General features: G+C 43.5%; 2 protein-coding genes across 2 annotated transcripts; both read right to left on the reverse strand.

Annotated features, from left to right (window-relative positions):
* Positions 1-14: 14 nt before the first annotated feature.
* Positions 15-12,824, reverse strand: LOC133784618 (uncharacterized). Its single transcript, XM_062223911.1, has 9 exons — positions 12,378-12,824; positions 10,029-10,164; positions 2,911-3,156; positions 2,123-2,421; positions 1,842-1,977; positions 1,215-1,730; positions 610-1,121; positions 387-465; positions 15-136 (listed from the first exon to the last, which is right to left on the reverse strand). The coding sequence occupies exons 1-9, from the start codon at positions 12,822-12,824 to the stop codon at positions 15-17; spliced, it is 2,493 nt and encodes an 830-aa protein (XP_062079895.1).
* An 8,596-nt stretch (positions 12,825-21,420) lies between these two features.
* Positions 21,421-24,501, reverse strand: LOC133784619 (receptor-like protein EIX2). Its single transcript, XM_062223912.1, has 2 exons — positions 21,696-24,501; positions 21,421-21,596 (listed from the first exon to the last, which is right to left on the reverse strand). The coding sequence occupies exon 1, from the start codon at positions 24,499-24,501 to the stop codon at positions 21,727-21,729; it is 2,775 nt and encodes a 924-aa protein (XP_062079896.1). The 3' UTR covers positions 21,421-21,596; positions 21,696-21,726.
* Between the last annotated feature and the right edge of the window lie 1,123 nt (positions 24,502-25,624).

A 25,624-nucleotide genomic window follows, 5' to 3' on the forward strand; every position in this document is an offset into this window, starting at 1 on the left:
AGTTATGTTATTATTTAAGCCAAAACAAGAGAAAGGGAATCAGAAAAGATAACATCTAGCTGAATTCCAAGCCTTTGAGCCCAATTGAGTGCGACCAACAGTGCTATAGCTTCTGCTTGAAAGGCTGACAACATTCCTGCAAAATAATTCATAAGAGAGCTTAGACAAAAACAAAACTAAGAGATTTCATAGTGATTGAAAAGACTATAAACAAACCTCCCTCAAGAACAATAAGATAACCTTAACCAAAGGGATGAATCCCTTTGGTTAAGTTTTCAAAGATCGATATAACTATTTACCTTTTTTGCTCACTTATATGAATGCCTCTTATCAGTTAATTTTGAGATTTTGTAGTAAGTTTTAACTTAAAGAACAACGACACTTACCTTTTAAGGGCTTAGATAAAGCTGCAATAACTTCCTTCTCTGGGGAGAGGATGATTGCTCCAAATCCTATCGTTTCTGTCTAGTTAGATAATGCAGCATCAACAGATAAGATTTTGGATTAATTCCCCGAATCTTCTCTTCTTTGATTTGTAGATGTTGCATTTTGTATGGGTTACTCCGTCGTTCTCTGTGTAATTCTTATCGACTCCCAATATCGGGTTACCCATTCAAACACTTGTTGTCCTTGTCTTGCTGGATGTCCATGGGTTCTTTTATTCCTCTCAAACCAAATTGCCCAAGCTATGATGAGCATTTTTTGAAAGTTTTCTTTTTCCAAAATTTCAGAGGCATAGAGTAGTATCTCCTTAAAGGAAATGTCCTCTTTCCTATCTGACATGAAAGGATAATCCCACCGATCCCATATTTCTTTAGAGGAAGGACACCAAAAGACAGCATGTGCATTAGAATCCTCTCCAAAACCACATAGTGGGCAAACATTGTGTTTAGAGATATTTCGTCGATTTAAACCTTTAAGAGTGGGAAATATTTCATGGTAACCTCTCCAAGCAAAATGTAGAATTTTACGTGGTATTTTGATTCCCCCAAAGGACTTCCACCATATTGCTATTAATGTAACAGATGAAGACGGCAGTGCAGTGTCCATAGCTGAGGCTAGATTATACCCACTTTTGACAGAATAGTTCCCATGATTTGTATAGTGCCAGAGCCACGAATCTGGATGATCAAATTGAGTTAGAGGTATGGTTAAGATGTTCTGGGCATCAGCAGCATTAAAAAATTATTGGACTCGTATGATGTTCCACGAACCAGGAGTTTCAAAGAGATCATGTACTCTAAGGGGATCAGATATATCAATTATACTTGGGAGAAAAGATGGAGGTCTTGGGATCCATGGATCACTAAAGGCCAAAGTTTCTTTTCCATTTCCTATACGTCGTCGCAATCCTCTTCGTAAAAGGTCCCTACCCCAGATGATACTTCTCCACGTTATTGAAGGATAATGACCTTCTCTAGCCTCCAATAAACTTGTATGTTGATAGTATCTTGCCTTGAGTACTTTTGCAAGAAGGGATGTAGGGTTTATTAGTAATCCCCAAGCCTGTTTTGCCAGAAGTGCCTGATTATACTGAATAAAACCACGGAATCCCAATCCTCCCTTACATTTTGGTCTACACATTTTATGCCAAGCGTGCCAATGAACTTTCCTTTGTTCAGTAGTAGAGCCCCACCAATATCGGGCTTGTATTCTTTCAATTTCTTGGCACAAACCTTCTGGTATACGGAAGCATGACATTAGATAAGTTGGCATAGCTTGGATAACAACTTTAAGTAAGATTTATTTACCAGCTTGAGAAAAAAGCTTTGATTGCCATAAGTGTAACTTCATCCAAACTTTGTCTTTTATTGAATTAAACAAAATTCTCTTATTTTTACCTCCCAACATCGGTAGACCCAGATATGTTTCTATAGAATCAGTTCTTTGGATATTTAGAAAGGATGTATACAATGTGGCAATCTCTTCCGAAGTATTTGGAGAAAAATATAATAAAGACTTTGTAAAGTTGATCATCTGCGTAGAAAAGAGAGATAATAGTTATAGCTATATTTGAATAATTGGAAAAACATATGTGTTGATATCTCTAATTGGAGCTAGTTACTAGTGAATGCCTTTATTGTGTCTTTCAGAATTTAGTTGCAATGGTTAAAAACATTACCTGTCCAGAACATGTCGAGTATAGAGAAAAAATGTTTTGTATAGCTTGTAGAGATCTCTCAGATGCCTGGACGATAATGAGGCTGTCATCCGCAAAGAATAAGTGGGTAATGAAAGGAGCTGTATTAGCTAATCGTAGTCCCTTTATTTCCTTTCTACTTTCCGCTTGTTGAAGTAAAGAAGAAAAACCTTCTGCACAGACCAAGAAAAGATAAGGTGATAAAGGGTCCCCCTGTCTCAACCCTCTTGATGGAATTACTTCTCCATAGATTACTCCATTAATTTGAAACGAATATCGGACTGAAGTTACGCATTTCATTAATTTGTTAACCCAGTAAGGTCGAAATCCCATCTTAATTAACATTTTTTCCAAGAAAATCCATTCAACTCTTTCGTACCCCTTGCTCATATCTAATTTCATTGCTGCGAATGATTTCCTCCCTGACTTCTTAGATTTTAAACTGTGGAGGCACTCATAGGCTATAAGTGCATTATCTGTTATGAGTCTTCCTGGGACAAAAGCACTCTGGGTAGAGCTGATGAGTGAAGCTAGGAAAGGTTTTAATCTATTAATTAATACCTTAGAAATGCATTTATATAGGACATTGCATAGACTGATTGGTCAAAAATCACTGATAGTAACTGGATTTTTCACCTTTGGAATCAGAGAAACCAATGTTGAATTAATTGTAGACAAATCTTCACTTCCATTTAAGCATTCTAGAATAGTTTTTGATACTAACGGGCCTACTATATCCCAATGTTCTTGGTAAAACAGTGCACTCATACCATCTGGACCTGGGCTTTTATCTGCAGGCATAGAGAAGACTGCATCTTTTATTTCCTCCAAGGAAAATGGGGCTTCTAAACTCATGTTCATCTCATCTGAAACAGAAGTATGAACTCCTTGTAATAGTTCTTCAATTTTTTCTTCTGAAGGGGACGAAGAAGTGAAGAGAGAATTGTAGAACTTCATTGTGATCTCGCTGATCTCACTATCACTTGTGCACCATTCGTCTCCTTCATTGAAAATGCCTATCATATAATATTGGAACGGTTATTTTCATAAATAAAATTATATGGCCTACCCATTTTAGCTTGTATTTTTAATGATATGTATCTTGTTTTGTATGATAAAGGAAATTAGGTTATTATTGGTTTTGTATCTTTATTTTATAATTATTCCTTGATTTTCTTAGGTTTCTATCTATTATTGTGCCTTGAAATGATCCCTAATTGTTATATAGACTCTGTTAGCCAATAGTTCACTACTCAATAATTAAGCATTTTGTGAAAGATATGTGAAGATCGAAATGTAAAGAAAAATCAATTATAGTACCTTTAATTGAATTGTTCTTTTGTCGCTCTCTTGCCTTTTGATGAAAGAATTTTGTATTTTGATCTCCTGCTTTTAGCCATTGTATTCTGGATCGTTGATGCCAGAAGACTTCCTCTTTGCACAATAAATCATCCAATATTCTTTCTGTTTGTCGTAACTCACATATTCCCTCTTTTAATATGATATAAAATCAAATATCCTACTGGATATATGTAATATAAAATACTAACCAACAGAGTGTAATATCCGTTTTCTCGTAGGGTAATTTTATAATATTGCCACTAAGAGTATTTTGTCATTTTGCATATTTATGAGTTTAGATATGTATGGATTCCGACCATAACAAAGATTCTCGATTTCTTATGTTTGAGAATCTGATATTTAAATCCCGACATGTGTATAATGTCTAATAAATAATTAATTACGTGGGCTAATTTAATTATTTATTTATGTTGTGAATGCTATTATTATTATGATCATAATAATATTAATAACATGACATGAATTCATTTTATGTTATTATACAGTTTATTGCATTATTATTTAAATGGATTAAATAATGGTATTTGCATGTAATTATGAAATGATCATAATGTCCCTATATTTGAAGTTAGTTGAGGGGCATTTAAATGATATTAAAATATGATTTCAAATGCAATTAAATGATTAAATTTGAAATTTAAATCAGTTATAATAATATCACAATTTCTTTTATTTTATTTTAAAAGAAATACAAGAAATTTTTTAATTATAGGCTTAAAATCGGTCAATAATAACTAAGAGGTTAAGCATTCGTTTCTTTTTCTTTAAGCACGATTTAGAGGGCCTCTCAACAGTTCAAAATCGTGGGAAGAGAGGGAGAGTTGCACTAGTGGAAGAAAATAAACGTTCTTAAATTTTCTAGAGAGAGAATGGGAGATTTTGGGGTTTGAGAGCTCTAGGAAATTTCTGGGTGGTTTTGAGTGTTTGAAATATATTTCCTATGATCTAAGGAACGCTTTTGACGTGACAAAAGGGGCTAGAAATGTCATTTTCAAATATCACAAATTTTCACCATTAAAGTGGGTGTTCTTGAATAATTTTGGTTCTAAGAGAACATGAGAGGTTATGGGTTCGTTTGAAGTGTTTAGAAAGCTTAGAGGGAACCTAAGAAGTGTTTTGGATGTGAATAAATGGATCAAAAAGCTCTAAAATTCTTCCTCGAGACGGCGACCTCAGGAACAACATCAATGACAGGAGGAACGAGAGAATCCCCCTGGAGGATAGCACGGCCAAGCAGCTCATGGAGCAAATGGCCGCATTAAAAAAGGTGACTGACCGCTTGGTCCGCAAGCAGGAAGGCGCAGACACTGACTCTGACGAAGAGGATAAAGAGCCGTGCGCCAGGCACATCCTGGACGCCGTACTGCCCAAGGGGTTCAAGATGCCAAGCCTCACCGCCTACACCGGAAGCACAGATCCTAGGGACCATCTGTCCCGGTACAACTGACTCATGACCGTGGCCCACGTCAGCGACGACGGCAAATGCCTCTGCTTCTCCATCACGTTGGGCGGTCCCGCCGAAGAGTGGTGGAAAAGGCTTAAACCGGGGTCCATCCAAACGTGGTCCGGGCTACAGTCGGCGTTCCGGAAGCAATTCGTGGCCGCCATGAGGATGGACATGCAAATCAGCACCCTCGCCAATATCAAGCAACTACCCGCGGAGACATTGAGAGCCTATATCCAGCGCTTCACTGAAGAAGCCTCCAAGACAAAGGTCGATGACGGACAGCGCCTGGTGGTCCTGCAGTCTGGGATCCAGGCCGGGTCCCCACTCTGGGACGACATGCAGCGCAGTAAAGCTACCACTCTGGAAGAATTCATCAGAAGAGCCCAAGGATTCATCAACTGGGAGGAGGCTCAGATCCAGGCCTTCGGATGGCCGCCGGCTCCTCACCCCATCCCTCAGACGATTTCGGGTGGTGCGGGGCAGTTCCCTGCGCAGTCCTACGCAACGCCCCCCATAGTCTCGGGGGCGGCCATCGCGCCCAGTATCAGTTACACGCCTACGGTATACGGCCCTGCTGCTTCAGGATACGCCCCGGCCCAGTCAACGCACTTCTCTAGTTACGGCGTTGCGCCGGCGGGGCACAGTATGGCCCCCATCGTAGCCCAGCAATCGCAGACCAGAGTAACCGAGGCAAGCGTGAATCCCTCCCGGGGGAAGCGGTCCGGCAAAGGCCAGAGCTGACCAAGAAAGGGAAGAGGGGATACGAGCCCCAATATTCAGAATACACCAACTTGGTGGACACCCGGGAAAACATCTACCTGGCTACAGAAAGAGCAATCCACTACCGGAAGCCTAGCCCCATGTTTAAGGGGGGAAGGAATCCCAGAGACACCAGCAAACGGTGCGCCTATCACAAAGATGTGGGCCACACCACCGACGAGTGTCGACAGCTCAAAGATGAGATTGAGAACCTCATCAAGCTGGGGCACCTCCATCAGTGGGTAAGAATGCCCGTGGGCGTCCCGGGCGTGTCAGCAATCCCCGGACAATCCACGGCGCCGGTGACGCCTCGTGCGTACCCGCCCCAGGGAGGGTATGCACCAGGACCCCCGGCGCAGGCCCCTCAGGGGACCATCGCCGCGCAGGTCCCCGGCCCTAGAATGCCCTACCCTACCGGAACAGCGCCCCCTCGAGTGGACGGGCACGTGGCGACCATATCGGGCGGACCCCACCTAGGAGGACCTTCGAATAATGACCAAAAGCGCTATCTGAGCGAGCTGGACCACGACCAAGAAGTTTGCGCCCTTGTCCAGGTCCCGGCTCAGCGCCCTAAGCTGATGAACCTCCCCATCACGTTCACGGAGGACGACGCCCGCAACGTCCATTTCCCGCACCACGACCCGCTGGTCGTAGATGCCCAAATTGCCAACAAGCTGGTATCCCGCATGTTGGTGGATGACGGAAGCTCCGTCAACTTGCTGTTCAAACCTGCATTTGCCGCCATTGGCCTGACGGAGGCCGATTTGGCATCCTGCCCGACCCAAATCTACGGCTTCAACGGAGACGCGCTTCTCCCCATGGGAAAGGTCCAGCTGCCGGTGACGCTGGGGGATGAGTTGCAGCACTCGTTCAAGTTCTGCACCTTTGTTGTGGCGGATTGCCCGACCGCTTACAACGTCATCTTTGGCCGGCCAGCCCTGGTCGAGTTCGGGGCCATAACCTCCATCCGCCATCTGTGCATGAAGTTCCCGTGCAGCAACGGAGGAATAGGGACTGTCTGCGGACACCAAAAAAGTGCTCGGAAGTGTTACCACGTCTCTGCCCGTCCCGTTTATATGGTCCGGGAGGAGCCCGTCGAGTCGGCCCTCCGCCCGGTCGAGCGAGTAGTCCAGGAAGAGGACGATCTGGACCCGCGGGTAGGAGATGAGCGCGTCCTGGAGCCGATGGACGAAATAGAAGAGGTATGCATCAGCGAAACCGACCCGACCAGAGTCATCCAAGTGGGAAAGAGACTGCCGGCGGACATTCGGGCTGCCATTATCGCCCGAGTCCAGGAAAACCAGGATCTTCTGGCATGGTCCCACTCCGATATGACCGGGATCGACCGCAATATCATCTGCCACGCGTTAAGTATTGACCCAAACGCGACCCCGGTCCGCCAGAAGCACAGACCTTTGGGGACGGAAAGGGCCGAGGCCCTCAAGCTGGAAGTAGAGAAGTTGTCTTCCATCAACTTCATCCGCGAAGCCATATACCCCGTATAGGTGGCCAACCTAGTCTTGGTGCCGAAACCTAACGGGACCTGGAGGACCTGCATCGACTTCACGGACCTCAACAAAGCGTGTCCGAAGGACTGTTTCCCGCTCCCTCGAATAGACCAAATGGTGGACGCTACGTCCGGTTACGAGATCCTGAGTTTCATGGATGCCTACTCGGGCTACAACCAGATCTCCATGCACGTGGCGGATCAGGAGCACACCAGTTTCCAAACCGATAAGGGCATCTATTGCTACATAGTCATGCCTTTCGGACTCAAAAATGCCGGGGCAACTTACCAGAGGCTCGTCAATCAAATGTTTCGGGCCCAGCTAGGGCGAAACATGGAAGTATACATCGACGATATGCTGGTCAAGTCCAAGATGTCGCGGGACCATTCGGAGGATTTGGCGGAGGCCTTCGCCGTTATCCGGAAGTACGGAATGAAGCTGAACCCTAAGAAGTGCACTTTCGGCGTAGCTTCCGGGAAGTTCCTGGGCTTCATAGTGAGCTTCCGAGGAATCGAAGCCAACCCAGAGAAGATCAAGGCACTGATCGACATGGCCTCCCCCCAGAAGCACAAGGACGTTCAAAGCCTGACGGGGCGAATGGCCGCCCTGAGCCGCTTTGTTTCCAAGGCCACGGACAAGTGCGTCCCTTTTTACAACGTCCTTCGGGGAAGCCAGGGATTCGAGTGGTCACCCAAGTGCGAAGAAGCCTTCCAAAAACTGAAAGAACACTTGGCCAAGGCCCCCATCCTGGCGAAGCCAGTCGAAGGAGAGCCTTTGTACCTATACCTGGCCATGACCGAGCATGCCATCAGCGCTGCGTTGGTACGAGAAGAGGAAAGGACACAGCTCCCGGTATACTACGTGAGCTAGCGGATACTAGACGCCGAATCTAGGTACCCGCTGATTAAAAAGCTGACTTTCTGCTTATTGACGGCATCCCGGAAGCTTCGACCCTACTTCCAGGCTCACGCCATAAAAGGTCTTAACCAACCATCCCCTGCAACAGGTGTTGCAGAAACCTGAGTCGTCGGGGAGACTCCTGAAGTGGGCAATGGAGCTGAGCCAATTTGATATATCTTACGTGCCCCGGGTATCCATTAAGGGACAGGCCCAGGCTGATTTCATCGTCGAATGTTCCGGGATCCCCCCAGAAGAGAGTATCCCCGCGGCCTTCGCGGCGCCCGTTTGGAGAGTCTTCGTGGACGGAGCCTCGAACGAGAACGGGGCCGGTGCCGGGATCATCTTGGTGTCTCCACAGGGGCACCAGCTACAAAATGCCCTCCGTTTCCAGTTCAAAGCATCGAACAACGAGGCGGAGCACGAAGCTGTCCTAGCCGGCCTACGTCTGGCCCGGGAAGTAAGGGCAGCGAACCTCGAGATTTACAGCGATTCCCAGCTAGTAGTCAGACAGATTTCGGGGGAATATCAGACCAAGGGAGAGCGAATGGCGGCATACGTAACTCGAGCGAGGGAGATGCTCCAGACGTTCACTGCGCATTCCATCCGCCAGATTCCCCGAAAGAAGAACGTGTTCGTGGATACATTAGCGAAGCTGGCAACCGACGTAGAGGCCGGACTGGTCCCCGTCAACAATCTCCCCGTCCCAAGCGTCAGAGCTCCCACCGTCAATACGGTTGACCACTCCACTTCCTGGATGGGGCCACTGACCCGATACCTGTCTACCAGGGAAGTTCCGGACGATAGAGCCGCGTCCAGGAAACTCTTATACCAGGCACACCGGTATGTCATGATAGACGGGAAACTCTACCGCCGAGGGCTGTCTATGCCTTACCTCAGGTGCGTGTCCGGCACTGAGCTGAGTGCCATCATGCACGAAGTGCACGAGGGGTTTTGCGGAGATCACACGGCCGGGCCCAGCCTATCCAAGAAGATTTTACGCCAAGGATACTTCTGGTCCACCATGAAGAAAGACTGCATAGACTATGTCCGCAAGTGCGAATAGTGCCAGAGGTACGCGAAGATCCCTCGGGCCCCCCCAACAGAGATAACCTTGATGAACAGTCCCTGGCCCTTTGCAGTGTGGGGGATCGATCTTGTGGGATCTCTCCCGACTGGGAAGGGAGGGGTAAAGTATGCCATTGTGGCGGTAGACTATTTCACGAAATGGGTCGAGGCGGAGCCTATGAACACAATCACGTCCAAGAAGGCCCTAGATTTCGTCGTCAACAACATAGTGTGTCGATATGGCCTCCCCTACAAAATCGTGTCCGACAACGGGAAGCAGTTTGACAGCTTCCACTTCATGGATTTTTGCGAAAGACACAGTATAGTGAAGAGTTTCTCAGCAGTCGCCAGACCACAGGCGAACGGGCAGGCCGATGCCGTAAACAAAATCCTAAAAGGGACGCTGAAGAAAAAGCTCCTGGCCTGTAAGAGTAAATGGCCCGAGGAACTCCCCGGCGTGTTGTGGGCCTACCGGACGACCGAAAGGACGTCAACCGGGCACACCCCCTACTCAATGGTTTACGGATGCGAAGCCGTCATCCCAATTGAAACGACCATCCCATCCCATCGACGCGACACATATGATCCCGCCCAGAACCACGCCTTACTCGAGGAATCGCTGGACCTTATCGAGGAGATCCGGGAAGAGTCGCAAGTGCAGTTGAAGATGTACCAGGGCAAGATCGCTCGGCATTTCAACTCCAGAGTCAAGAGCCGTAAGTTTGAAACCGGCGATCTAGTCCTGCGGAGGGTCTTCCCTGCCACTCAGGATCCGGGAGTAGGGGTTCTGGGCCCTAATTGGGAAGGGCCATATGAGATCTAGCACGAGGTCTGCCCTGGAACGTACCGCTTGAAGCGGCTCGATGGCTCCGAGGTTCCATGAGCCTGGAACGCGGAACACCTCCGTAAATACTACCAGTAGTCCTAGAAATCGTCCCAGTTTTATGCTTATGCTGTAACATGTATGCCTCAGGGCTAATTCCCTTTTTAAACATGAAAATGACGTGTGCAAAACGTCATGAACGGCTATTATCACCATGAAAATGTATGCCTCAGGGCGAATTCCTTTCAAATTTCTTTCTCAAGTGACCCCAGACCCGTCTCCGCTCACTTACGGGGGGTGTCATCCCAGGCACGAGAAATAAAAGGGACCGAGCCCAAGGCCGGTCCCACCTCGGACGAACGATGTCCGGGGGTATATAATAAAAGGGACCAAGCCCAAGGCCGGTCCCACCCTGGACGAACGATGTCCGGGGTATATAATAAAAGGGACCGAGCCAAGGCCGGTCCCACCCCGGACGAAAGATGTTCGGGGGTATATAATAAAAGGGACCGAGCCAAGGCCGGTCCCACCCCGGACGAACGTTGTCCGGGGGTATATAATAAAAGGGTCCGAGTTAAGGCCGGTCCCACCCCGGACGAACGATGTCCGGGGGTATATAATAAAAGGGACCAAGCCCAAGGCTCGTCCCGCCCCGGACGAACGATGTCCGGGGGTAAATTAAAAATGGGATCATGCCCAAGGCCGGTCCCACCCCGGACGAACGATGTCCGGGTGTATATAATAAAAGGGACCAAGCCCAAGGCCGGTCCCACCCCGGACGAACGATGTCCGGGGGTATATAATAAAAGGGACTGAGCCCAAGGCCGTTCCACCCCGGACGAACGATGTCCGGGGGTATATAATAAAAGGGACCGAGCCAAGGCCGGTCCCACCCCGGACGAACGATGTCCGGGGGTATATAATAAAAGGGACCAAGCCCAAGGCCGGTCCCACCCCGGACGAATGATGTCCGGGGGTATATAATAAAAGGGACCGAGCCAAGGCCGGTCCCACCCCGGACGAACGATGTCCGGGGGTATATAATAAAAGGGACCGACCCAAGGCCGGTCCCACCCCGGACGAACGAAGTCCAAGGGTATATAATAAAAGGGACCGACCCAAGGCCGGTCCTACCCCGGACGAACGTTGTCCGGGGGTATATAATAAAAGGGTCCGAGCCAAGGCCGGTCCCACCCTGGACGAACGTTGTCCGGGGGTATATAATAAAAGGGACCAAGCCCAAGGCTCGTCCCGCCCCGGACGAACGATGTCCGGGGGTATATTAAAAATGGGATCATGCCCAAGGCCAGTCCCACCCCGGACGAAAGACGTCCGGGAGTATATTAAAAATGGGATCATGCCCAAGGCCGGTCCCACCCTGGACGAACGATGTCCGGGGGTATATAATAAAAGGGCCCGAGCCCAAGGCCGGTCCCACCCCGGACGAACGATGTCCGGGGATATATAATAAAAGGGACCGAGCCCAAGACCGGTCCCACCCCGGACGAACTATGTCCGGGGGTATATAACAAAAGGGACCGAGCCCAAGGCTGGTCCCATCCCAGACGAATGACGTCCGGGGGTATATTAAAAAAAGGGACCAAGCCCTTGGCTTGTCCCGCCCGGGTGTTATCCGGGGAGATAGCGATATTCGGTTTGCCTCGAGGTAAGGCCGAGGCCTAAATAGCAAGGTTTTAAGTTTAATTACAAGCCAAAAACAGTAACAAAAGCACAAGGCCAGGACACGGGCCTACAACGCATCCGCCCGGAGGTCCGCATCCTCCCTCTCTTTGGCCTCGTATTCGGCACGCTTCGATTGTGGATCAGGGAAGACGAGCAGGTTCATGTTCTTATCCTTGCACCAGGCCATATAGATGGCCTCGTCGAAGGTAACATCCACCAAGTTATCGGCCTCCTCCTTCTCCTGACGGGTCGTCTCATGCGCCGCCTTCTCCTGAAGCAGGGAGTCGCCCAGTTCGCAGACTCGGGCTTTCAGGGCCTGGATCTCCTCCTTGTCCAGGGCCGACTGTGCCACGGCCGTCTCCAAGAGCGTCGCCCTTTCATCGGCGACTTTTGTCTTCCGGGACAGCTCCTCTTCCAGCCCAGCCTTGGCGCGGCTAATTTCCTTGCGCTCTGTCTTAGCGCGGGCCAACTCTTCCTGGAGGTGGGCCGTCTCCCTGCTGAGGGTCTCCTTGACGGCCTCCCTCTGGTTCACGGCCGCCTCTATCTCCAGCTTGGCCGTCTCCATCTTTATTGCAAGCTCGGCCACCAAGTCGGCACTCCTCTGAGACAGCAAATCAACCTAGAGCAAACAAAAGTTAGAAAACAAAATCGGCACCAACAAATGACGAAGGAATATGAGGTGAAAATTACCGCGGTGGCCTGGTGGCGGAGAGCCTGAGAGATAAACAGCACGTCTGGATTGGCTATTGTGGCATACCTCTTCAGCTGGAGGTTGGACATTGTGCTCCCAACCTGATCCAGCAGATCAGCGGCCATGGGGGCGACGTTCTGGCCCAGCTTGGGGCGGAAGCCCGCCTCGGCAGCTAGCCAGTCCACGATCGGCTGAGGAGCGCTGAACTCGGCAGGACGATTCGAGAACTCGACCTGACGGCAGATTGTCAGGGCCTTGTAAGCGTCGTCCCTCCAGCATCGGCCGTTCTCCCAGGTCCGGTTGACCAGCCGGGACTGCTTGTCCCGCAGAGCGGACTCCCCCTCCTCAAGAAGAGTTGGGCGGAGCGGAAGAGCAGGCGGAGGAGGGATCTCCTTCGTGGTTAGCCTACTCTCCCCGTGTGACTCCTCGGCTGTTTCCGACGGCATCGTCCGAGGCCTCTTCCCAAGTTTGCCTTCCCTGGCGTCCTTTTCCGGGCCCCTCTTTCCTGAGCTCCGGCTTACGGCTTCGCCCGCTTCCAAGTCAATCACCGGGGGCTGGTCCGAAGGGACGTCCGCGGCCGGCTCCACGGCCCGGAAGGGCACCACGGCCAGGACCTCGCGCGGGACAGGGCACTGACCCGGGTGTTTCGCTGGTGGGGGGGGGGGGGCTCCGTGCTAGCCGCGACGTTTGACCTCCTGGCCGCTTTCTTGGTCGACCTTTCCTTGATGAGTCTCCTCATCTCACTGGCCGGGTTAGACATATCGGAATCCTCTGCAAAAGTACAGGAGAAAAAGGTTAATATGATAAGCCAGACGGGAAAACACAGCAGTAAAAAAGAACGGCCTGGAACGAACCCTCATCTAAGCCCCGGGCGAGACTTAATTCCCTTAAAGCGAATGAGTATATCCGGTCTCCTACGTCGTCCGGGATAAGAAACCCCCCATACTGGAGGAACCCGGACAGGAACATTAGGATCCCTGATCCTACAGGGATGGGAGATGAAGGCCTCATCTCCCCATCAGCCCCAAACGCGGGGCCCGGCGGCTCTAGCCTACCCCTAGCTAAGTCCCCAAATTGGGGAGCATAAGTTAAGATTAGAGGGGAGTTACCTCGCCCCGATACATTAGCCCCGGGAGTCCCGACGTTTGGTAGGGCGTCTTCGAAAAGCTCCTCCAGCTCTTCCGAGGTAGCCCCTTCCGCCGGAAGTTGATTCTTCTTACGCTGGGCTGCGGTGACCCGCGCCGCTCTTACCACCTCGGTGATGTGGTCGAGGGCCAGCTGCTCCCGGACCTCGGCGTCCTTCTCGCACGGGATGCCTCGGTAGCTCGGGACGACAATGGTCTGGGTGGCCGCCAGCAACCCTATTAGCCGGAGGTTTTTATCATTAACATAGCCCCCAACGTCCAGCTCCTCCGCGGTCAGCTTGGCATAGAACCTCCTCCTTTTCAGGAGAAACTCGGTAAGGGGGGTTTGAATGAAGGGACCTGCGACCCGGAAGATAAGATAAGAGGTGGAAGCAAAACATGAGTAAAAGAGAGGGTCCGGGAGAATACTTACCCACTCGCTGGAAGTCTCTAATCCGGATGTCATGAACCAGTAATGCCTGACATCCGGAGGGTGCTTCCAGGTGCTGGTAGCAGCAGGGTAGCCACTCCGCGGCTGTAGCCTGTAAAAGCCGTCCAAGCTCTTGTTTTTAACACTGACTTGCGGCACCAACTTGTAGAAGTACGAGTGGGCTCCGCGATCTCTTTCGCGACACAAAGCACCTTCCACCCAGCAAGCAGACGGTACGCTTGCGGCAGCAGTTGGAAAGGTGCGATCCCCACGTATGTCAGGAACCGCACGAAGTAGTCATGAAGCGGGAGCGTAGCTCCCGCGCTAATATGTCCGGCGCTCCAAGCCCCGAATCCATCCATGGACGTATGCGCCCTTTCCTCTAGCCTAGCCATGCGATTGTGGAAGAGGCCCGGAGTCGATTCGATGCCCAGCTTCGTCTCCAGGAGCAGCATCATCCGGTAGTTCCGGAACAAGTTGGCCGTTACGTCCATTTCCCAGATGTTGCCTATGGGCGTCTTGGATCCGGGAGCGACTACAGGGGCCCTATTGACCTCTTCTTCGGAATGGAGTGTAACACCCGTGGCCATGATTGACGATCTGGGGACAAAGAAAGAAAGACCAAGCAGTCAGTACCTAAACCCAAAAAAATCGGTCAAGGTACAGGGAGTTTCCTAAGGACTGCTTGGAGTCCCGTCGGACCAGGCCCGGGACCCTGATCGGGAGAGAAGGCTATTAAGGTCCACCCCTTGTCCGGGAAGCATCCGAGCATGGTGCCACCCAAACCAGGCCGCCTTCCTAACAAATTCTAAAGCACAGGGCCTAGGCGCATGCATCTAGAGAGCATAAGTTCAAAAAATTGGTAACGGAGTTAGAAAAGACTTACTGTGTGGTGTCAACTGTTGAGGCTGGCGGTTGTCCGATCGTAAGGATGGCAGGACCTCGTTCTTGAAATGGCACAGCCGGTGCAACAGTTCGTCGGCGGGACAAACCCGAGAAGCGCCGTCAGGTTGCAGAACGAAGGTTCAGGCTCTGGGAAACAGGCGGTGGCGCAGAACTAGCAAACGGCGGCGTATTTCAGTGGCGAGGTCGGACATGCAAAGCTCTAACAAGCGTTCGGGTTTTTTCTTAAGCTGATTCGAAAATGGAAAAGTGCCGAATGTTGTTCTCTGGGAGTCTTTATATCAGCCCCCAAATCCTGGCCCACGATCCAACGGTCAGGTGCCTCTTCATCCGATGGTCAAGAGTCGCGTAGGGGGCATTTATGAGTCCTTTTTGGTCTGGATCCTCGACGCCTCTAATCCGACGGTCCAGGAGTGGCGGATGCCAAAGGACGCCCCATCCTACGGTCCACCTCGTTCCAGGGGCATTAATGATGACTCCCCCCGTGCGGATGTGACGCCTCGTGACGTGCGCTGACGCCCTAGTCTAGGCCTAGGCGACTCTGCGAGGCCCTTGCAACAATCACATGGCGACACGTGTGTCGCTTTTTCCCAAAGCGGGCCAAAGGTAAACGTCCCCGGATCACGGTAAACGATCCGGGAGAAGCCACCTGCCACTGCCACGGCCGTTCGGCCAAGCTTCCTAGCCCGGACAGGAACTGGGGAGACGACTTGGCGAGCCCCGTGAGGGTGGTGCAACCCTCCTCCTGGCTAGCCCGGGTGAAGGCTTGGGGGGTAAATGTTATCCCCATTTCTTGGAAGGGCTTTGGGCATTCGCCCTGGCCCACGGTCAGGGGACCGACTCGGCATTTGGACCTGGCCCAGGAACTCCAGGTTGGGCCCGTTTGGAAGAGTCTGGGACGTCCCTCCGGGTTCATCTTCAGCTTGGACGGTCCCGGCGATGTCCGGAGCGCCCGGAACGTCGCGGCCTACGCCTCCCTGTCCCGGAGCCTGGAATGGTCCGGGCCCTAGGTAAATGTAGCAGGCCAAAGGTAAACAGACCTGGATCGCCTCCTCCCCAGTTGAAGGGCCAGGCGCCCAGGATCCTGAAACCGCCTCAGTTCGCGTGGGCTTTGTCCCCCCACTTTTCGCCTGCAGAAAAGGCCGCATTGGGATTGTCCACTGATGTGTCAGGACTGCGCAGCCAAGTACCCTGACCGGTCTTGTCTCCTGAATTAGCCTCGTGACTCAAAGTGATCAGAGCCAAAGTTCCGTTTTGTCGGGCGAAGGCTTGTGTCGCAGGTCAACTAATTGGGCCTTAGCTGGTTTGAATTTTGTGCATTGGATATCTTTCTGTATTGGGCCTCCACTAGAAAGGCCCCTGTACACATTCCTCTGATGGGCCTGGGTCGGATCCGGCCTAGACCCGATGATCCCCTCAGCTTATAAATATAAGCTGTAGAACAAAAGAAAAGAGAAGAAGGCAGAAACTCTGTTCAGATATAGTTAGAAAACTCTATTGTAATAACTTCTTCTAGCTCTAATATATGGACTCGTGGACTAAGGCTAGTTAACGCCCCAACCATGTAAAAACCTCGTGTCGATTTCCCATTTTCATTATTATTACTAGCAAATATCATTCATTAATATAGTTGCCGAAAATCTCGGTTAACAGATATTAATTACAAAAAATATATCCACACCTGTTGAGGGTGTGCCAAGGTCGTGTGTGTGTCGGGGTCGTGGGTGTGTCAGTGTCCTGATAAAAAAAAATTAAGACCAAAAGATACACGAAAAAAATTCAAACCAAAATAATATAAAACTAAGTATAAAATAATGCAATCTGTTGGTTAGGCATTACATTGCAAATAAGTATAAAATACACCATTATTCACCATTGAAGATGATTAAAGTAGAGAGCACAAAAGTAGCTAGTATAAAACATGTGTTTCTATACCACTTACAACAATGACCAGCACAAGTATATTTATTTTAATCAATTTATTAATCTAACTTTTGCAAGTGCTTAAAATGCATGCACTTGTTTGATTTAAATTAAAATAATAAATCCATCCTAATTTTTCTATAATATTAATAAATTTCACATAAAAATTATAAACACAAAATAATTAACAAACTATATTAATAATTTCTACATACTATAGAAAGATATTATAAGTGTGATACAAATTTTACTTAACCATTTAATCAACAATAAATGTGGAGAACAAAACACACATGATATATATATATATAAGAATAAAACATATTACATATGCATAGTGGGTCTGCTCGGTGTGAAGGAGGTGACACAGAAAGACACCATCATGAAAGATACACAAAAATACACAGCAAATCATATCATTAGATCACAATCATAACATACACTACAAAATTATCAGAGAGTACAATTAGAAAATTTTTCTCCACAAAGAAAATCATATCATTCTTGAAGCATAAACATAAATAGTAGAAAAAAAATGGAACAATGGATAATTCAAACACTAAAACTTACACCTGAGAGGTATGGGTCAGTGGCGAAGGAGGCCAATCGGCGTGGGTCACTAGTTGTCGTTGCCTGAGAGAAGTATATAATTTAGAGCACAATATGAATATAGATACATTGTTATATATATATATGCGAGAAAGTGGTTCACCTTAGAAGAGGCAATTGGGTTCGCGTGTTTGTGGCGAACCAGCGTGAGGGACTGGAGAGGCTCGGCGTTAGGGAGAGTCGCGAAGAGCAAATGGGCGGAGGAAAGCGGAGGAAATGGGCGAAGAGGGATTAGTTTGAGAACAGACGCTAAGAGGAAATGGGCGGTTCCAATAATGTTATTAGCGGCGGGACCCGCTGCTATTAGTTTCTCCCGCCGCCAATAATATTATTAGCAGCGGGGTAGCCCGCCTCTAATAAAAGGTGATTACCCGCCGCTGATAGTATTAGCGGCAGGACCCGCCGCTATTAGTTTCTACCGCTGCCAATAATATTATTAGCGGCGGGTAGCCCGCCTCTAATAAAAGGTGATTACCCGCCGCTAATAGTATTAGCGGCGGATAGTCCGCCTCTAATAAAGGTTATTATCCGTCGCTAATAAATTTTAAAAACTGTTCCCGGGCATTTATTTTGGAATATTAGCGGCTGAGCCTCCGCCGCTAATAGTCGTACAGTCCGCCGCTAATACATTTTTTAATATTTTTTAAATAGTCACTTATTATTAGCGGCCGACCCCAAGTCCGCCGCTAATATACTGTACATTACAGGCGGACTTAGTCCGCCGCTAATAGGCTTTATTCTTGTAGTGATTAGATGGCATGTCAAATAACTCAAAGTCATTTATGTGGGATCCATGTGAGTTTTACCTACCAATATGTCAATCGTAGGCAATAGTACCTTTCTCGACTAACTATAGCCTACCAATACAAAATTGGTCCAAATATGTAGGTAAAGAGATTTACCTACCAATACGCTATCTTTACCTACGATTAATATTGGTAGGTAAATATCGAATTTCTTGTAGTGTTTTAATTTCTAAATTATTTTTAATTATAATTATACATATGGCACTAACGTGACATATGGAAAATCAACAATCTGTTAGCCGCATAGTATAAACTAATGGAACGTGTCTAGTTTGGGTAATTTCTATTAGGCAAAAAAATTTGAGAGCACGATTTGATAGTGGTAATAATTTAGGGGTGAAAATCCTACCTTTTGTTTATTTTTTTTATGGATGCTCAACGAATTGGAAGAAACCAACCAATCAACCCCAAATCGTAAAAGAACATATATGTTGCATGCAATATTTTAGTTTATCATTGATATATATTTATATATATATATATACTAGATACAAGTAATGTACAATGTGCGTTTGCTTAGTTTTATTTCTAGAATTTATGAATTATTTTTATTAAATTTATATCATTGCCGGATAAATTTCAAATAAATAAACAATATTATTTATAAAAAATGACATAAACATAATAAATGAAAAATTAAACAAAAATATTGTTTATTATTTTTTAAATATATATAATATGATAATATTTTTAAACGCAAATGATAATTTTTTTAATAAAAATTAAGATTATGTATTATACATTATTATAATGATATTTTATAATATTTAAATTTATATTAATATAAGTATTAAATATATAATCTTACATTAAATGTTATTATAATAATAATATTTTATAACATTTAAATTCATATAAATATAATTAGTAAAAAGTTAGTATTATATAATATTATCGTAATAATATTTTATAACATTTAAATTTATATTAATATAGTTATTAAATATCTAGTCTTGTATCATTTATTATTATAATAATGATATTTTCTAACGTTTGAATTTGAATTTATATTATAATATTTGAATTTGTTTATGTTAATATCATTAATAAATATCGTCAGTGATTATTCTGCGACGACGTATTTGCAGTGACATGTCGTCACTGATTAGTATCAGCGACGACATGTGGGGTTTTTAGCGACAACAGACATTGTCATTGATACACATATTTCTTGTAGTGGTTTTGATAAATATGCTTTAATTTAGTGGAATTTGGTAAAAAACATCAATCCAAACAATGCGTTTTGAAAAATAAATTAATACATTAAAAAATTTAAAAACAACTCAATCAATAATTGATATCCCACACACTAACAAGTATATAATTGAATAAATAGATTGGACTGATGTTAAAAGTAATTTATATATATTGAATTGAATAAAATATTGCCAAAAAATATTTGTAGGAGAAATAGTAATCTCTAAATATAGAGAAGAGAGACTACAACATGAGGCATTATATATATATATATATAAATATATTTATAAAGTAGAGCATCTAATTGAAGTGCATTTTTTAACATTTTTCTCTAATTTTTGAACGCATATTTATTTTACATGTGGTTGGGTACTTTGATGTTTATCCAGCATCCAAAGTTCTTTTGCCAAAGTCGTCTGACTCATTGATATAATCATATTTTCTTGTCTTTATTTGTAACACAGAATACAAGTAAACTAATGCCCAGTAAAAAAAGTTGTGAAATGCACAACCTATCATATTTTCATTTACAAAAGCATACAGTATTGCCCTTTGCCTTTCTTAAACGGTGACTAATTAACACTCTTTAGAAGAAATTATTAAAGTCATGTTTTTAGTGGGATCGGGTTCTTTCCAAGTCTATTAATGAGCACTACTTTGATTCAGAATCTTGTTTTTGGTGGGGTTTCTTTCTAAGTCTTTTGATGAGCGCTTTGATTAAGTTTATGATTGACCTATTATTTTATTTTGTGGGTGTTTTCACCTTAAAAGTAACAATATTTAGTGCAGATATGTTATAATCACAACCTTTATTAATAATAAGACTTCACAAAAAAGTTTATCAATGATAATATTTATTATTGATTTGAGTGCATACTTACCACTCTTTTACAGTCAAGCTTGACGGGAAAACTTGTTAGTCAAACCATGAGTAATGAACAAATTCGTCAACAAATACTAAAATATTCAGTGATTAAAGAGAAATTTACATGTATCACTAACTGTTAAGAAAATTTTAAGATCTCGATCTTTCCTTTACATTTATACAGAGTTTTCTGCAACTTCCGACAAGCTATGTTGTTGTGGCACCTTCAAGCTTCATCGACATATTCGTAATGAGAAGCAATTGACATCTATGGCTTCATCTTCTCCAATGGTGGCAACGATGTTCTCTAGTGCTTATCCACAATTCATATCAAAACCCATATAGGAAAAAAAATAAGAAGAAGGTAGTATTCATATATACAACTCTGGACAACCAAGCGTGTTACCTAGTACTATAATATGTTGTAGTGTTGGTTGGAACATAATATATACTTTTTTTATTATTTTTAATTTTAATTATACATGTGGTATTGACTTAACATATGCCAAATCAACAATTTATTAGCCACATAGTACGGAAACTAATAGAATTTTTACATTTCATTAATGTGTCTAATTTGGGTAATTTCTATTAGGCAATTTTTTTTTTTATAATTTATGTATATATATTACAATTTGACAAGTGATAATAATTTGGAAGAGAAAATCCTACTTATTTATTTTGTTTATGGATGTTCAACGCATTGGAAGAAACTAACCAATCAACTCCAAATTGTAGTAGAACATAGTTGTTAAATGCAACTTTTCATTTTATCATTGATATATATATATATATATATATTTGGAATACTTCTTAATGGTTATTATCCATAGATTAGTACTAATAATTATAATAATATGGCAACATATAGTGATTTGGTATAACAAGTCACCAACAGCTAAATATTTTTTTCTAAACTAATTTTGAATTTCGTTTTTTTTTTGTCATAATTAATGTTGTTTCCAGCCAATGAAAGACTCTTGCTATATTTAGAAATTGACATGTATTTGAAAAATAAAAATTTTACAATATTATATTTTCATAATAAATATAGGTATTTCATCAATTAAGCCTTTTAAAATTTTGAAAAAATTAAAATTTATTTTTAGAAATATTAATTAACAACTATAAATATGAATCATTGATCTTATTTCAATAATTAATATTAAAGTGATGAAGATAGCAGTAACCAGCACCCATTCTATGAAACTTATAATGTAGCATAATGGAAAAACTTCACACTGAGACATATTACTATTTCAACTCTGAACACTTCAAACCATCTTAAAGCCGCTAGCTCCACCTCATTTGATGTAAGACCAACACCATTGCCCACGATGAACAAGTTCTTTATTAATTCACTAAAACTCCAACAAAAAAATATCAAATCAGAAAAAAATAATATATAGTGAAGGAAAAATAATAAAAAGTTTACAAGGATTGCAATCGATAATTAATACCTTATTTTCTGCTAGCTAGAAAACCTGCTCTTCACCTTAACTGCTTTGACAAAAATGGTTTCATCCATGAAATATTGAACAAAAAATGACCAGAAACTCCAGCGAACCCAACTCCAACTCCAGCTCCAAATCCCATTTTAAGCCATGACATGTCAAACCATTCTTTACCACCATTAACAACACTGTCATTAATGTTAGTTGAATGATGTGAGTTACTTTCGGAGCATGAGTTTGGTAGAGGATTACCACAAAGTCCAATGTTTCCGATGAATGAAGAAGCATTAAAGCTTTGCAGTTGAGTGGCCGTAGGGATTCTTCCTGAGAATTTGTTATTTGACAAATCCAGGTTTGCCAAAAACGATAGCTTCTCGATGCTTGTGGGAATTGTACCTGAAAGATTGTTGTTGGAGAAATCCAGTGCTTGTAGGTTGCTCATCTTACCAATCTCCCTTGGAATTGGTCCATATAAATGGTTCCTTGATAAGTTTAGTTGAACCAATTCAACCAGATTTGTTAGTTCTTCAGGTATTTGACCAGATAGTTTATTGCTTGACAGATCGATGAGTTTCAATAACTCCAAATACAGAAACTGGTAATATCTTCCTTTCCACATAATTTTTACTGCAGCTATTTCATTATAATTATAGACCATTGTACCAGACCTCCTCTTGATAACATACGAATGGAAAATCACCATCTTTTGAGTACTATTATCCATCATATGTGTAAAATTGTTTATGCACGAAGGAATATCTCCAGACAGAGCATTCATTGAAAGGTCTAAAATTTGAATGGAACGAATGTGACATAAGTTTGATGGTATACTTCCATAAAATTTATTTGATTTAAGCCCCAGGATGAACAAATTTGTAAGTCCTTCCCCCATCCATGTTGGTATTTCTCCTTCCAACGAATTGTCCTCCAAATCAAGAAACTGAAGATTTGCACAATTCTTCATTGACGAAGGTAAAGCTCCCGAGAAGTTGTTGTGCCTCAGACTTAAATACTGAATTTTATTCAAAAAGCCCATTGAGCTTGGGATCCCTCCAGACAAGTTGTTGTCGTTTAACATGAGAAGCTTCAAAGACTTCAAGTTCCCCCAACAATCAGGGAGGCTTCCGAATAACAAGTTATTAGAAACTTGAAGAACTTCTGTTTTGTCAGACACTGCTTGACAAACAAAATCTTTGATAGTAACAAAGCGATTACTAGAGAGATATAACACTGGCACACTAGACAGATAGTGTGGGATTGGGCCATGAATTTGATTATCCTGTAGATTTAGAACCCCCAGTTTGGAAGCATGGTTGGAAAACCAATCAGGAATAACATCATCAATTTCGGTGTTTGAAATATCAAGAATAGAAATATTTGTTTGGTTTCGAAGCCAACTGGGAAACTGAGGACCTAACTTGCAGGATATCAACTTAACGGAGAGTAGGTCGAAGGGTGGAACCCAAGTGGGATCGAATTTCAATGTTAACATGTTCCAAGATAAGTACAGTTCCTTTAGATTGGAAAGTTTACGGAAGTGAACTTCTGAGACAAGGCCAGAGAAATTGTTATAAGAGAAATCAAAATCCTCGAGATATTGGAGCTCACCAATACTTTCAGGTATAGTGCCATTGAACATGTTACCATTGGCAAGCAATACTCTAAGGTCTGACAACACTGAAAGATTGGTCAGTATGGGTCCTTCGAGGTGGTTGTTAAAGATGCTTAAATATTGTAGACGAGGCGGAAATGTATTCGAATCATCAGGGAAAGAACCTCTTAGGTTGTTCCCATTCAGATCCATAAAATACATTGAGTTTCTAGCACAGCCGTTGAGGCTTTTTAAAACATCATCGAGTGTTGTGTTGAACTTGTTCCATTCCAACGCTAGATATTCAAGACTGCAAAGATTCCCCAACGATTTTGGTATTGCACCTTCGAATTCATTGGCTGACAAATCAATTTTCTTGAGATATCTCATGTTTTCAAAAGAATTTGGAAGAGTTCCTTTAATGTCACTATGAGATAGTTCAAGATTAACGAGACTGGTGCTGATATTGAGCAACCAAGGAACTGTTGTGGGGTGTACGGAACTCTTCACAATGAAAAGATCTGTGAGAGAATTAGAGGATGAATTGGAATGCGAAAGAGATGAGATATCTACTTGTGGTAATACACAATTAGACAATGCCAAAAATGATAGGGAGGAGGCTGTTTTGAATGATTGAAACCAATTTGTGGCTCTGGTAAAATCAGTATTTCCAAGCGCAAAGTATTGAAGAGAGTTGAGATGAGAAAGCCATTCAATACTATTACCAATCAACTGACCATAGCCAGGGGCATTGTAAAGATTGAGGTACTCTAACCTCGTCAGATTCCCAAGTTGGGAAGGAATGATTCCAACAATGAGATTATACGAAAGGTCGAGATATGTGAGTCTAGACAAAGAGCCAATGAACTCGGGAATGTTAGTGAAATTATTGTAACTAAGATCCAAGTAGCTCAAATGTTGTAACTCAGCCAACGAAGAACAAATTTGACCACTCAATAATTGTTCATTAGATTGAGCAGGAAGATCAAGAGCAATAATATGATGAGTTGAGTTATCACACCTGATTCCTCTCCAAGTGCAACAATCTCCGCCGGTGCTTGCCCAGGATGATAGAACGTTGTATTCGTCGACAAGGCCTTGCTTAAAGCCTACAAGGGCTTCTCTCTCCTTCTCTATGCATTGTCCATCAACACTGCTGCTCGTACTCCATACATGACACGTGGCCACGACAAACAAAAGAACGAAAACTCTCATCGTCATCATGTTAAGCTATCAATTGGTCTAGTGCAAATTTAACTGCCATATAAATATATATATATATATATACATATAAAAATTGGGGACCACACGATTGATGTCTCATTATGTTTGGACGACTCATTATTAGTCTTATTGAAAAGTAAACACCTTTATTGTGTGGCTAATCTGTTACGTACAATCTCTATCCACAAACGTAGCAGTTACTCCATATATATATATAGAGTTTGATTGTGTTTGATGTTAGAGATAATTTAGATTTTACATTAATAAACATATATACATACATATATATTAAGTATTTGTTTGTGAATTAAACTGAAAATAAAATGATAATTATAAAATTCTAATATGAATTTATTAGGTATTTATAATCCTAATTTGAATAGTAGGGAAATACAAAATTTAAGCTATATTAAATTTGTTTAAAGATTTGTGGAATACAAATTTGAGTATTTTTTTAATAGGCATTTAAACTCTAGTAATTAATAAATATATAAATATTTTTAACATATATATGTATACAAACATTTTGTTGAAAAAAAATAAATAAATGAAATTATAATTTAAACCAAAAATTATATTTGTCTTAATATTATTTTGTAGTAAATAATAATGGGAAGTTTACAAAAATACTTTAAGATTTTTTAAAAAAAAAAAAACTTAAAGTACTGAATCTGAATTTTTTTTACCAAAATACTACTATTTTAAAGTTATTTCTGTCATCATCTTCTAAATTCAATATATATTTTTGTTTTATAAAATGTTTTGTTCATTGGCATCAAATATAGACATTTTGTTGGGCAACATAAATTCCCAATGAATCAAACATGGATATTCATGTAATCACAAAAAACAAATTAAAAATAATAATCATGTATTTTTATTGAAAGTGATTTCATAATATATTTATATGAGAGATTCTATTATTATGGGAAGAACATTATCAGTTGAGCTCTTATGTACTCCCAACTAGTGCATAGTTTTCGACGTGTTTTCTTTTATGACCGTATATTTTGTAGTTAGTTAGAGCATCCTGCAAATTATTAGAAAATTCTGAATAATTTAAAGTGTTGAAAACTATGTTTAAATTAAGTTGTTGAATGCATGACTAATTTTTTTATGT

Source organism: Humulus lupulus, chromosome 6 (genome assembly GCF_963169125.1).
Source record: "Humulus lupulus chromosome 6, drHumLupu1.1, whole genome shotgun sequence".
NCBI lineage: Eukaryota > Viridiplantae > Streptophyta > Magnoliopsida > Rosales > Cannabaceae > Humulus > Humulus lupulus.

What these genes read in the sequence shown, in the direction of transcription:
- LOC133784619 (XM_062223912.1), bottom strand. Translation starts at nt 24,501, where the DNA reads ATGACGATGAGAGTTTTCGTTCTTTTGTTTGTCGTGGCCACGTGTCAT.
- LOC133784618 (XM_062223911.1), bottom strand. Translation starts at nt 12,824, where the DNA reads ATGCCGTCGGAAACAGCCGAGGAGTCACACGGGGAGAGTAGGCTAACC. An exon ending in TAAAAGCCCAGGTCCAGATG is followed by an intron (nt 2,422 to 2,910) that starts GTATGAGTGCAC and finishes GCGTAACTTCAG; the next exon opens with TCCGATATTCGTTTCAAATT. An exon ending in TGATCTCTTTGAAACTCCTG is followed by an intron (nt 1,122 to 1,214) that starts GTTCGTGGAACA and finishes TTGATCATCCAG; the next exon opens with ATTCGTGGCTCTGGCACTAT.